At 40.6% G+C, this 13,118-nt stretch overlaps 1 protein-coding gene across 2 annotated transcripts in view; it reads left to right on the top strand.

Moving 5' to 3' along the window:
- Positions 1–12,355, top strand: part of jupb (junction plakoglobin b) — a 313,084-nt gene extending 300,729 nt beyond the window's left edge. For both annotated transcript variants that reach the window (XM_050068714.1, XM_050068715.1), the window contains exons 16-17: positions 7,865–8,004; positions 10,649–12,355. In XM_050068714.1, the coding sequence (XP_049924671.1) occupies positions 7,865–8,001 (137 nt within the window). In that variant the 3' untranslated portion in view covers positions 8,002–8,004; positions 10,649–12,355. The remainder of the gene's footprint in view (positions 1–7,864; positions 8,005–10,648) is intronic.
- Positions 12,356–13,118: the final 763 nt, after the last annotated feature.

Here is a 13,118-nt window from a genome sequence, read left to right as displayed (position 1 = left end):
AATTTGTGAAGCCACTGTTGTATTGCCACTTGCCAATTAGCTCAGAGCGATAGATGACAGTCTTTGGTTCCAGAAGTTGTGGGTTCAAGCCTCAAGTGGTCCAAAATGAACATTGTTGTCAACTGTCTTGTCTTCCTATTCTCCTGTTTATTGCCGAAATTTGTCAAAAATAGCCCGGACCCGACCCTTCGCTGCGCAGCAGCTATAATTTAGTGGAGGCTTTACTGTCTTCACAATTTATTGTTTCTTATCTGTGAAATACAAGTAAATACAAGCTTCGTTTCCACTGAGGGAAATGGTGTTGGTACACAGAAACTGACAGGAGGTCTGCGTCACTGCGACGCTGAGCGTGAGGGTGGGTGAGTTCAACTTTCTGTCAACAATGGGGGTGTTTTGAAAACACCCTCATTTTCACAGGTAACTTAGCCTGTCCCTCCCACTGCAGGAAATAATGGATTAATCCTGGAAAGCTATTGATGTAGCACTTTTCTCCTTATGAAAGTAACACGCGATTATTCGACTAACGAGAATTTGGTCGGACGAGAGTATAGCGACNACGCTGAGCGTGAGGGTGGGTGAGTTCAACTTTCTGTCAACAATGGGGGTGTTTTGAAAACACCCTCATTTTCACAGGTAACTTAGCCTGTCCCTCCCACTGCAGGAAATAATGGATTAATCCTGGAAAGCTATTGATGTAGCACTTTTCTCCTTATGAAAGTAACACGCGATTATTCGACTAACGAGAATTTGGTCGGACGAGAGTATAGCGACCAAATAATCGAATAGTCGACCAGGAGACTACGGGTCCATGTCATTGGTCCGACATCCCATTAGTCCGACGGTCCACGGTGCTGAATGGCTCCCGGCGGGTGTATTTCTACCTTGATGGTGCGCCGCGACTGGCTCTGGGTCAGCTGGGAAAGGCTTGAGGCGAAGCAGGCTCACGGCTTATATGTTTGTCACTTTCTTTTTCATTTTAACCCACACCATGATCTTTTCCTAACCCTAACCAAGTGTGCCTAAACCTAACCAGCCCTTAAAGGATAACTTCAGTATTTTTCAACCTGGGCCCTATTTCCCCATGTGTATGTGTGCGTATGATTCATAGGTACAACTCGTTCTAAAATTGGTTCAGTATTGAGGGAGCCGGCAGCCGCGAGGTAGATATGGGGGCAAATGCGTCCCGTATAAGTTTGCGCATTAAAAGTGCTTTTTTTTTCGCCAGTGACCGGTTCAGATTGCCAGTGTTATCTCTGTAGATAGCATACTAAGCGTTTCCCTGACCCTTCACCTCCTCCTGGCTGTAACGTCATCTCGCGAGAGCTTTGCTTGTTGCTGGAAGAAAACAGAGGAGCCATGCTGAGCACTGCTCAGAGTGGCGCTGGTTGTCCCGGAGTACAGTTGAGAGTTTTACTGCATCGGTATCATGGCTGCATATTTACCCGATTTCGAGAATGAGGATGAGCCCTTTTATTACGATGGCCGCCCGTACTTATTTGAGCCCGAGTATACGGACGAGGAGCTCCTACAAACTGAAGAGCAGACGAGGATAGAGAGAGAGGGCCAACGAGCAGACGTGGGTGAAACAGCGGCTGCACGAACGCGAATCTCTGAGGACTGGTGGTGCTCCTTGCTGTGACTCCATGCCCACAGAGGAAGAATGTCTGTGTTGCAACGAGTGGGACCTGTTGCCCAATATTCATGGTCTCGATGTGTCCTGGGATGATACAGAAACTACCAAACGCTGTGTAACAATGTTAGAGGATTTCCCCCCTCTGATCAACAGGGCAGTGCTGGATACCTTTTTCATGTGCCCAAAATAAATTGGAGGAGGCGGCCAAAACCACAGGGACCAAATGGTCAACTATCCATCGAGTAAGTATGACTAATATGTCTTTATGCATGTAATACTGATACCTAGAATTGTCTCCGAGACGCACATTTACTGTTGCATACTTTGCCCTCGTATATATCGTCAACATCCATCAACAAGCAAAGCTCTCGCGAGATGACGTCACGGCTGGGAAGAGGTGAAGGGTCAGGGAAACGCTAGTATGCTATCTACAGAGATAGCACTGGCGATCTGAACCGGTCAGTGGCGAAAAAAAACACTTTCAATGCACAAACTTATACGGGACACATTTGCCCCCATATCTACCTCGCGGCTGCCGGCTCCCTCAATACTGAACCAACTTTAGATCGAGTTGTACCCATGAATCATACGCACACATACACATGGGGAAATAGGGCCCAGGTTGAAAAATACCGATATTGTCCTTTAACCACAGGGCATCATGATGATTTCGGAACAATGGGACTTTGGAGCAATGGGTTTAATGTGGTCGGAACAATGGGATGTCGGACCAATGGGCTGTCGGACCAATGGGCAGTTCCCGGAGACTACAGCCCTACTGTACAGGCAGCTGAGTTGAGAAGATGGTGACTTCGACTGATGGGGACAAAGTTACAGGACTAGTAAAAAGCTGGCCATCACAGAGAGACAGTGTGGACAAACAGCATGTAGATCTAGCATATTTTCACATCTAATTGATAAAATAAAGCTTTATTTTGACCAAACCAGAGATGGTTACTTTTGGAACGATGGAAAGACTAATCAAGACAATGCTGGTGCATTCTTTTTTGTTTCTGTGTTGTTGTTGTTTTCTTTTAACTACACAAATACTGTCACATACTGTATACCTTGGTAAAATGACAAGAGGGTATGGTGGTATGATAGTGCCTAAGCTTAGACAGCCTAGAACAGGATCCTAAACTGAAAAGAACATATATATATATATATTTTTTTTTTTTAACATGGGCTTTAATACACATCAGGCCAAGTGACAGTTACAGCAGTATGTAAAGTTTCCATCATATTTGCTGTTCTCGCTTCAACTCGATCAGATCTTATAGACTCTTTAAAGACAGATCTGGTGTGTTAATTATCATTAGCAGAAATCAGTATACTTCTCATTTTTTGGTGGTCAGTTCATCACACATCACCATCAGCATCAGGTTGATTACAGGAGTCAATTGGTGACTCTAAATTGGCCTTAGGTGTGAATGTGAGTGTGATTTGTTGTCTGTCTCTGTGTCTAGCAGCCTCTTGCCCAGTGTCAGCTGGGATAGGCTCCAGCTTCCCTGTGACCCCTAACAGGATTAGTGGTTATGGAAAATTAATAAATGAACTAAAAAACAGTACACTAAAATAGCGACTGTTAGGGCTACAGCTATACTCTGTGATTCTTTGGTTACACCATAATGATGTTACCAGTAGCGGCTCATGGTGAAATTGGGTGGGGGGGCTAACGCATTAGGCCTATGGCCTATACTGATCAATAATTCAGCTGCAGTAACAGTAACATCACACTGAGATACAGTACCAGGTTACAGCAACAATGCACTACAACAAAACTAGAGAATTAGGCTAACTACAAAAATATTCTGATGCCAAAAGCTCTCTCTCTCTCTCTCTCTCTCTCTCTCTCTCTCTCTCTCTCTCTCTCGCTGGCTCGCTCACGCGCACATACACACACACACACACACACACACACACTGACTATTTTCCGCTGTACACACAAACAGGAAAGGTAAAGATGCTCCTTTTAATAAGAACTTAGGGCTTGAGCCTACCTTATTTGAAGAGAAGCTCACATCGATGGCCTTTCTGGGATGCAAACAGGTTAATCACCAAGTCATTTAAGTCCGATGATTTCTGGATGAGGTCCCGCTCGATAGACAGCATTTAAAATAATCCACCTCGTTCAGCATGATGCTAACACAATTCGCAAGACTCAGTGCTCACTCTCCCACTACAGTAACAGCGGGCAGGCCCTCACTGTACTTCCACGCACTATCATTAGCCAAAAGTCTGTGGCCTGGGCTGAATGAATTTAGCCCAACTGGACAGTAAATCAAGGGGGCTTGTCATGACACCTGTCACTCACGATGTGACAACAATGATTGGAAGCTGATTCTAGGAGTATGGGCTGTAAAAAATCAGCCCATTTAGATAAATCCTGCGTTTTTCTGACTATTTTAGTGCTGATGCTGCTATAGGTTCCACCAAAAAGTTCTAATGTTCAGTAACTAATATTTTAATATTTTCTTTAATTAAATAATTTTCTCGTCTTTATTGTAAAAAGTGATTATGGCCTTAATTAAGTATGATTTCAAGCCTTAACATTTAAACGGGTGAGTTATGTGAAAATTCACCCGTTTAAATAGATACAGCTGTCATGAACGGGCAAATTACCTTTAGAGACCAAAACAGTTTTTTGTGACAGGTTCTAAACATGTTTATTTGTGCTATTAAGTTGGACATTTTAATATGGGTGTTTATGGGGATTGACTGACCTCTGGAGCCAGCCTCAAGAGGCCATGAGAGGAACTGCAGTTTTTAGCATGTTTGCTATAAACTACAGAGCCCAATTCAAAACCTTTCTTTTTTTGGCAAAAAAATAAAATAAAAAGAGACGTAATGTAGGACAGTGCAGGAAGTGATATGCAGGAAGTAATAAGAGGTAAGGAGAGAAAGAGGGATAGATAAGAGGAAAGGAAGAAGGCAATGAAGGAGCAGGAGGAGAGAACTAAAACAGCATATGAGAATGGATGAAAGAAGAGAGGACAAGTTAAGAAAAGGAATTTGGACAAAGGAGAAAAAAGAAGGAATGATCAAAAGCTGAAGGCAGCACTCCTCCTCTTTTTCCTCTCATCAGTTTTTTCCCTCTCACTAAACTGTTCTTCTCCTTTGATTTGCTCTGTGTACATACTTTCTGCAAATCCCTTCATCTCTCCATCTTTAATTAATGCTGAGTCTTCATCCAGTGTGTGTATATGTGTGCGTGCATGCCTGTGTGTGTGTGTGTGTGTGTGTGTGTGTGTGTGTGTGTGTGTGTGTGTGTGAGTGAGGAGGGTATTGGTGCTATTTAAAGCTGGGATCTCCATGTGTCATTTTTTCTAGATGCTTAATCCACCACAGTAGTATACAGTACACACTCAAGCATGCATGCACACACTGCTCTCTAGTTGTAATAGAGGTCAACTGAAGGTGTTGGTTTCATGGTGTAGTTGTTAGAGCCAAATGAACTCATTTATTCAGTACTGGAATGTTTCTCACACATAACCTCCATACATCCATCAGCCTCTACACATTCATAGGTCTATGCCATGTTCAGTTTGAGCTTAAAGGGACAGTTCACAAAAAAAATTAAAATACATATATTTCCTCCTACCTGTAGTGCTATCTATCAGTCTACAGAGTGTTGGTGATATTAGCTGTAGAGATGTCTGCCTTCTCTCCAGTACAATCGAACTACATGGCACTCAGCTTGTGGTGCTCAAAACACCAAAAAAAACAAAACAAAACTTGAAACTGTTGTGAGCAGTTTCAAGTAGGAACTACTGTATTTTCTTTCTGCCCAACTACAACACCATGACAGTTACAAGCAAGTTTCTGTTAAAAGTGACCAGGTAGTGCAGCCCATCTCCGGTGAACGCAGCATAAAATCACTCTCTGTGCCCTCATCTAATCCAAGTAATGGTAACTAAAACACAATAGTGCGTGTGTATGTCAGTAAGGGACGATTGCTCTGAGACAACAAGGGAGGCTGAACTTCCCCTAAAATTTCATAGAAGAAATGGTCAAATATGCACTATTGAATTTACATTAAAATAAGAATTTACATTGCATTAAATGTGCACTAGGATACGTTTCACATCATGACTATGATGTTCAAATGTCAGCTGTTTATCACCAGTTTTCAAACGCGACCTCCCTGTCATACATTCTCGTGTCAGCACGGTGGACGCGGAGCCTCTAAGCATTCCTATGAGACAGCGCTGAGCAGATTTTTTTCATGCAGCAAAGCGAGACGGTCATTGGATAAATGCGACAAATGCGGCAAGAGAGGACACTCGGTGTATGCATGATTGGAGGAATTGTCTAAAAGGCTGAACCCTTTTGCGATTGACAGCGCTTGGGAAATACACACCGGCATCGTCGCATTTCGAGCTCAGTCCCATGCGGATATTTGCGAGTGGAGTCTTCTGACAGATTGCTATCCGGAGTTCCTTATTTCCATAAGCCATATAGCTCATTTTCACCGTTAAACCCATCTGAAAATATTTGAGGTGTGTTTTGCTGTGGTTCTATGGCATGAGTGTGGTTGAAAAACGGCTTCAATTAAATGTTCCTTTTATAAGTTACTGCCTCGCTACAATATGACAAATTTTATGATGTCACCTTAAAGTGAGCTTCCCCTGTTTGAAAGATCAGCAGCCGCCAATGGTGTCAGTGGCATCATAAACACAGTTTTACATTTTGCAAAACACATTTTTGTGCTGTCATTCAGAGAGTGAGCTGAGGAGACTGATATCAAGCTAATGTGTGTGTGTGTTAAGTATGGATCCAGAGTCAGGTCTTGGTTAGCCAACACATTCCCTTGGTCTTGGACTTTCCTCATCGACATATGATGTGCAAGGTGCCCTGGATGCATTTGTTACATGCATTGTGTCTTTTCAAAATACACTTCAGTTTTCACAAGAAACATACAGCTTGCATGCAGTCTCTTTCAAAATAAATGTACTATGTCGGTACAACAATTCTCCTCAACAATAAATGCACATGGTTATGTTAAGCCAACACTTGCATGTGGTTTGGCTTGCGTTGTTGTGCGGCCACATTTCCCACTGATGCTGTCAGGTGCAGTGTGATAGGATGGCTTTTTTCATTGACACAGAAGTCACTGCCCAAGTGCTTGTATTTGATGAAATTGGAATGAGACGAGTCAGGTTAGCTTGGCTTAGCATAGAGATAGGGAACAGGGGGAAACAGTGAGCCTGGCTTGATTCAGCCCAGTCTGCAAAGCATAAATATATTACATTTGTATGTTTCATACTGTACATGTCATACCAATTTTTCCAAAGCACTGTAGTATATGTGCTGACTTTGTCATCAGGAGGTGGAGGGGATAGTAGATGGCTTGAAACCTGGGCGAGACATCTGCCAAACTGCTGACCACTGCAGAACTCTGTTGAAGGCCAACAAACAACAAAAACAGAACTGTGTTTTAGCAAGACATCACTGCGTTGCAGCGACTTTTTAGTTTAATGACTCATTGCTGTTTTTTCACCAGGCACTGTTTTTTAGAGACATCGCTGCTTTCCAGGGAGGGATTGTGCCACCAAATATGAGAATTTTGAGCCAAAACATGACCTTCTTCTCACCCAACCAAGTGTTTTTTGTGCCTAAACCTAACCACACGTTAACCACTAGGGGTGTAAATCATTAGTTTTAGCACAACACAATATTTTATTGACTCTTTGGAAAACAACATAGTATTTGCCACTACAACAAAGTCTGCCATTATATGATTTCAATCCGGTGCGATTCAGGGGCCTGCCATCTATATGAGACAATATACACAATCTGTTACAGAAAAAAAAACTGCCAGCCCTTTCTTTTATGGTTTTGGCCATCAAAGTATAATTGTCAAAGCTTAGTTGCAGTAAAGTTTACTTTAAATTTGACTCTGCTAACACACTTAAAACAACACGTGATAGGTTAGCCTTTCTGGAACAATTTGTTTCATTCTAACCCAAAGACAAACTCCCAACAGCCATGAAACATGGATTAACAGTAACTTCATTTAAGGAAAATATAAAATTCAGCTCAGTAACGACTGTCAGGGTTCATAGACAGAACAATCGTTTTTTTTGCAACATTTCTTCTGGTGATTGGTTTGCTCTGTACAAAGTATCACCAGTATGTTCTGGGTAATGAGTGCAGTTCTAGAATATATTTGGTTGATCAGTCTCTGCTCCTCTGTGTGTGTGTGTGTGTGTGTGTGTGTGTGTGTCTCAGAGTTAGATGGCTCTTACCCTCCCTATGGTTATGCTGATCTGCCTCTGGACAGCCTGCCGCTAGACCCGGACCTCCATGAGCCCTACATCCCCGACATGACCTACGACCCAAGACAGGCCTACCCTGAACCTCTCTAACAGGTAAACACACAACACTGTGTTCACAATTTAAGAAGTTTCATTTCTCTTATTCCTTTCTAAAACTTATATGCAATATTTAAAACTTAAGAAATAGAGTTTCCTGCACAACCAATGTTCCTTGGTTCAGTATCCCTTGTGACAAAAACAACAATAATAATCATAAAAATAATCTTGTTCATTTATATCGACAACTTTACAACACGCATTATAACACTTTCAGAAACCAGAGATTACAAAGGAAATAAAATAATTCAAGTGGTAACAGTGAAATTTGTAGATTTAAACACACCATAATAAGGACTTTGTCTTAGCATGTGTAGAAGATAAATTCTTAAGTGCAGGTTAATATAGCAAGTGTCACTGGTATGGTGAACGCAAATGAGGAACCAGAGTTGAATATGTCATCCATGTTATAAAGATATTTCCCTCTGACATGCTGATAGAGTTTTCCAACATATTGTGCTTAAACAAGCATAATGTGCAGTCATCCAGGAATTATGCCCCAACAGTTACTCTCACCAATAACAGATGGATCTTAACTGCCTTCATGTGTCAAACTTCTTCTGTGTCAAAGAATTACTCTAAAGAGCCAACAAAGGAAAAAACTCTTGACTAAAAGAAGATTATCAAGTGATTTACTCCTACACTAAAGTAGTACATTTTATAGTGTTTTGTAATAACAGTGGTCCATTCTTAGTGACCATATGCCAACCTTTAAATGTCGTGATTTTCACAGTAAGAATTTCAGGCACCATGAAGATTTGTCAAAACAGTTTCCAGTGTAAAACATCAGCTTGATGTTTTAGTGTATACAGCTGTCACAAAACGATGATGTAACCCAGCTCAGTGAGGGTGGGGTTTGTGTGTCAGTAAAGGTAAGAAGACAACTTCCTGACATGTCTGACTTTTCTGTGATCCCACATTTTAAACGTTGTTATAGCAGATGATAAAGCACAGCTGTTGTCATTAGCTTGAAATTATAAAGACTCTGTCAGACGATGTTGCAACCATGAAATAATAATTTGGTTGGACAGCTGTCTCTCACTCCTTACCAGATGTTGGCTGTGATGCAGTGTTGTTGTTTACCAGCTGAAAAGAGGAAAAGAGCTTGAAAGCTGTAGTTGGTAACTCTTATTAAATAACTTTTTGTGATATTTGCTGCAACTGTCTCTATAGCTATAAAGCATTAATGAGACACATAATCTGTAAAAGAATCATACTCATTTGCCCACTCTATTACTTTGTTTTGCTTTTAATGTCATTACCACACATCTGACACCTGTCAGTCATGTCCAACGCTGCTTGTGAACTGCAGTCACACTGTCAAACTAGGCAGTGCTGATCAAATATGAGTTAAGATTCTGTTACCGCATTACCTATTCCTTGCCTTAAAATGTTCTCACAATTATATTTTAATGTACTGTTTAGCTGTAACATGAGAAAGCTCGTGACTTGGCCGCCAAGTTGAAACAGTCAAGCTGAAACTTTCTAATTTCATTTAGCTTGAAAAGACACTATGCATTACACGCATAGTGTCTTTTCAAAATAAAATTTACATAGGTTTTGACACTAAAACTACTTTAGGTTTAGAAAAAAGGTAGTGGTTTGGGTTAAAATAACTGTTTGTTACATAACTTCAGTGAGTTAATGATTGTATGACATGATGTATGTTACATGTGTCATGTGACATTTATGTCATATGTGAAAGTCCTGTGTTGGTTTAACCCACCCACTACCTCTCCCTCTTTCCCGGCTTGGACTTGCTGATGGGTTTACATTGGAGTTAAAAGCCCAGCACATCTCATACAGACACATGTTTTCTACATCAGAATCAGACCCCGATGGTCACTGACCAAGCTGCCGCATTTGACACCTTGGGAATGAGAACCGGCTGATATTGGTGCTCCACAGAGATGTTGGTGGGTGTATTTCTGAACAGGGCTAGACATTGATTCTGTACTTGATGCAAAAAATTCCCACTCTGGAAAAGTAAGTGAATATGCCTACTTCCAAAAGTATTGAACGATTCCATTAGATTGATTATGCCATATAAAACCAGCCCATTTTCATCCTCAGGTCATCAATACTGAAGCTTTTATTGACATTGATGCCAAAGGCACCCTTTAGCGAGATGCACCGGGCTTTCAATTTACTCCAGTATAAACCCACCCCTTGGGATACTTGACACTGAGAGCAATCTGCGTGGTATAAAGAATGATAAAGTCTGCATAGGGTTCGGAGGATGGGTTGGTGGACTGGTCACACAAAACCTGATTTTGCGAAAAGTCAGTGATGTTATAACATAATGTTACATATTTTATATACAGTTGTCATGCGCTGATGTCACTCATGGGATGTAATAACATCACGTTACAAAGCAAACATTATCTTTTTTCTAAACCTAACCAAGTACTTTTGTTATCTAAACCTAACCTTGACTGTTTCACAACATTAACCATGTGTTACAATGTGTTTCAGCTACAGAGACGTTAGAGGGTGCCCTGTGTCTCACTATGCGATACCAAGGGGCGTGCAAAGTGTCCTTTTTGACAGCTTGGGAATGAGAACAGGTTGTTAAAACTTGCTGCCAGAAGATTGGCTGTGCGAATATTTGCTGTATTTTTTTTTGTTTGTTTTTTTGCAGGAGAATAAAACAGAAATGCTGAAAGAAAACGAGCGAATGAGCAAATCACAGGAAGAAAGACTGGGGGAATGGATGGGGGAAGAAGGAGATTGGAGTTTTTAATCACAAAGGGAATCAGCCCTTCCCAACGGATGGAGAAAAAAAAATCTCATCTGGCAATCAAGAACTACCAAAAGAGGTTGCTTATTAATAAAGAGATTTATTGTTTCTGTAAATGAAAATGTAACTTTGTTATAATGTTTTACTGTGGGGTGGAAGTGGGGGGGGGGGTGTCTGAAGTTTTGAGGCATTGTTACACGGGTAACTTTTTGAAGCAATCAAATTGGGCAAGAATGCATTATATTAACTGTTTGGAATGTGCAGGGTGAGCCAAACTCAGCTGATAATCCTTACCAAATGTTTTAGCTTTCATCTGTTAAGATTTACTGGTTAGAGAGAATTTGATTTTACTGAAATGTTGCAACATCAATTTTAAAGTGTGATTTCAGTAATCTAATGCCTGTCTTAATATGTCTTATGTGATATACAGAGATTTTTTTCCCACATACGGATACCTCATGGGAAACACCCATATAAGTCAGTAAGAAGTTCCATTGCATTAAAGTTAACCCCAGTTTAACCAAATGTTTTAATGACACGATAAAAACCCTTACTTAAAAAAAACTATTAAAAACCCTAAGGATTTGCCTGCAAAACAGGCAGCATTTATCAGGAATAGACTTTGTCCTGATCACCATTGCTACCAAATGCTACCCGTGTATCCCAGCCTTTAGCTGCTGTCTTTTAGATGTCTCCTCTGTGTATTTGAACAGTGCACATGTCCCAGGGTGTCCATGTGTGGTTGTTGCATGGTAGTATTGTGTACTCATTGAAATATTCTTCACCTTTACACACTGAGAGAAAAAACGAAAGACATCTGGGTTTTACAAGCCATTTTGGATTACACCAACCATTTGGAAAGTCTAAGTGAGGAACTGGACTACAAATCCCACCATGTTCCAGCCTCACTTTCACCAAGCGGATATTCTGTTCAAATGTCCATAGGATATGGACTACAAATTTCTTTGGCATCTTTGGCATCAGACCACAAATCCCATCACCTTCCAGTCACAGCCATTTGGAGCCACACCTTTCTGGTGGGAATGGACCACAGCTCTTTGATCAGCTTGTGCACACCATCGTGGGGGACATGAAGTATACTGCAGAGTAAATTTACAACAGTACTTGCACCATGATTACACATACACTAATGGCAAATGACTTTTGTACTATAGGATGCGTGGATCAAAGAAATTGGTCAATAACTGTATGTCACTATTAAGAGAGTGGTGGGGGCTCCAAGCTCTAATTATGATATTATAATATGTGCTGCTGATCACAGCATAAAAGATTCAGTCTCTGATTGGTGTACAGCACAGTTTCTACCTAACCATCACTTCATAGTACCAAATACATCGTCTGCATTTAAGTAGCTGCAGCTGGAGTGTGGACATCGTGGACAGTTGGGGGAAAAATGCTCTGTGCACCAGAGGCTGCTAACAGTGCTTGTACACTACACAGCTGCTGTTTTTGGTTGCCATACCAACATAAGCAGCCTTAGCCTGCAACGTTAAGAAAGCACAACTACAATGACTTATCAATTGCTGAGGCAATCTACCACAGCTATACTGTTCCTGAATCTGAACATCATTAAATTTTGTTATTTTCAACTGGTTTGGTATATGTTTATTCTGCTTGCATGGAGGACTATCCAACTCTATAGAAGAATTAAAAATGGCTATATTAAAACAAATCAAACAATAAAATGAAATACAATACACATTGTTATATGTATTTCCTGTTATGTATGCATTGACTGTCAGAATTGAATGAAAACATTTAAAAACAATTATTACTTTAATGTGGCATTAAAAACTCATGTCACAATGACAAACATTCAGTTATCAAACAAAACGCCCCAAATTTTTCCTTTAACACATATTTTCACTTAATCATGACAGTAAATGTACACATACAAAGGAAATGCACATAACAATGGGGATTGTGTTTCCCTTCTCTTTCTTGGATTTGTTTTCACTTGGGCAACTTAGATCATTCACAGTAAAGGGAAATTATTGTTTATAGAAACTTGGTATTTATTTTCTTAGCTCAGGACGTTTTGTTTACAGCCAGTGTTGTGCAACTTACTTTCAGTGTGATACATTGCATATTACTATTTACCTTAATTTCAAAGTAATTTCTCTACAATGATATGTTCTGTGTAAGGTAATGCATCACTTATTACACAATTTTCACATTATTTCCACCAAAATGACCTCAGAAGTACGACCAGGCTTTATAAAATGGTAGAGGGTCATGCTGTTTGATAGCAGGTAATCAAAGCACAGATCTGGCCCATTCATGCATTCACATACAGTGGTTACCGATTAAAAATCGTTTAAAATCACCTACTTATTTTAACAGTAGTGTG

This window comes from Epinephelus moara, chromosome 18 (genome assembly GCF_006386435.1).
Source record: "Epinephelus moara isolate mb chromosome 18, YSFRI_EMoa_1.0, whole genome shotgun sequence".
Lineage (NCBI taxonomy): Eukaryota > Metazoa > Chordata > Actinopteri > Perciformes > Serranidae > Epinephelus > Epinephelus moara.
This window is presented reverse-complemented; position numbering and strand designations above follow the sequence as displayed.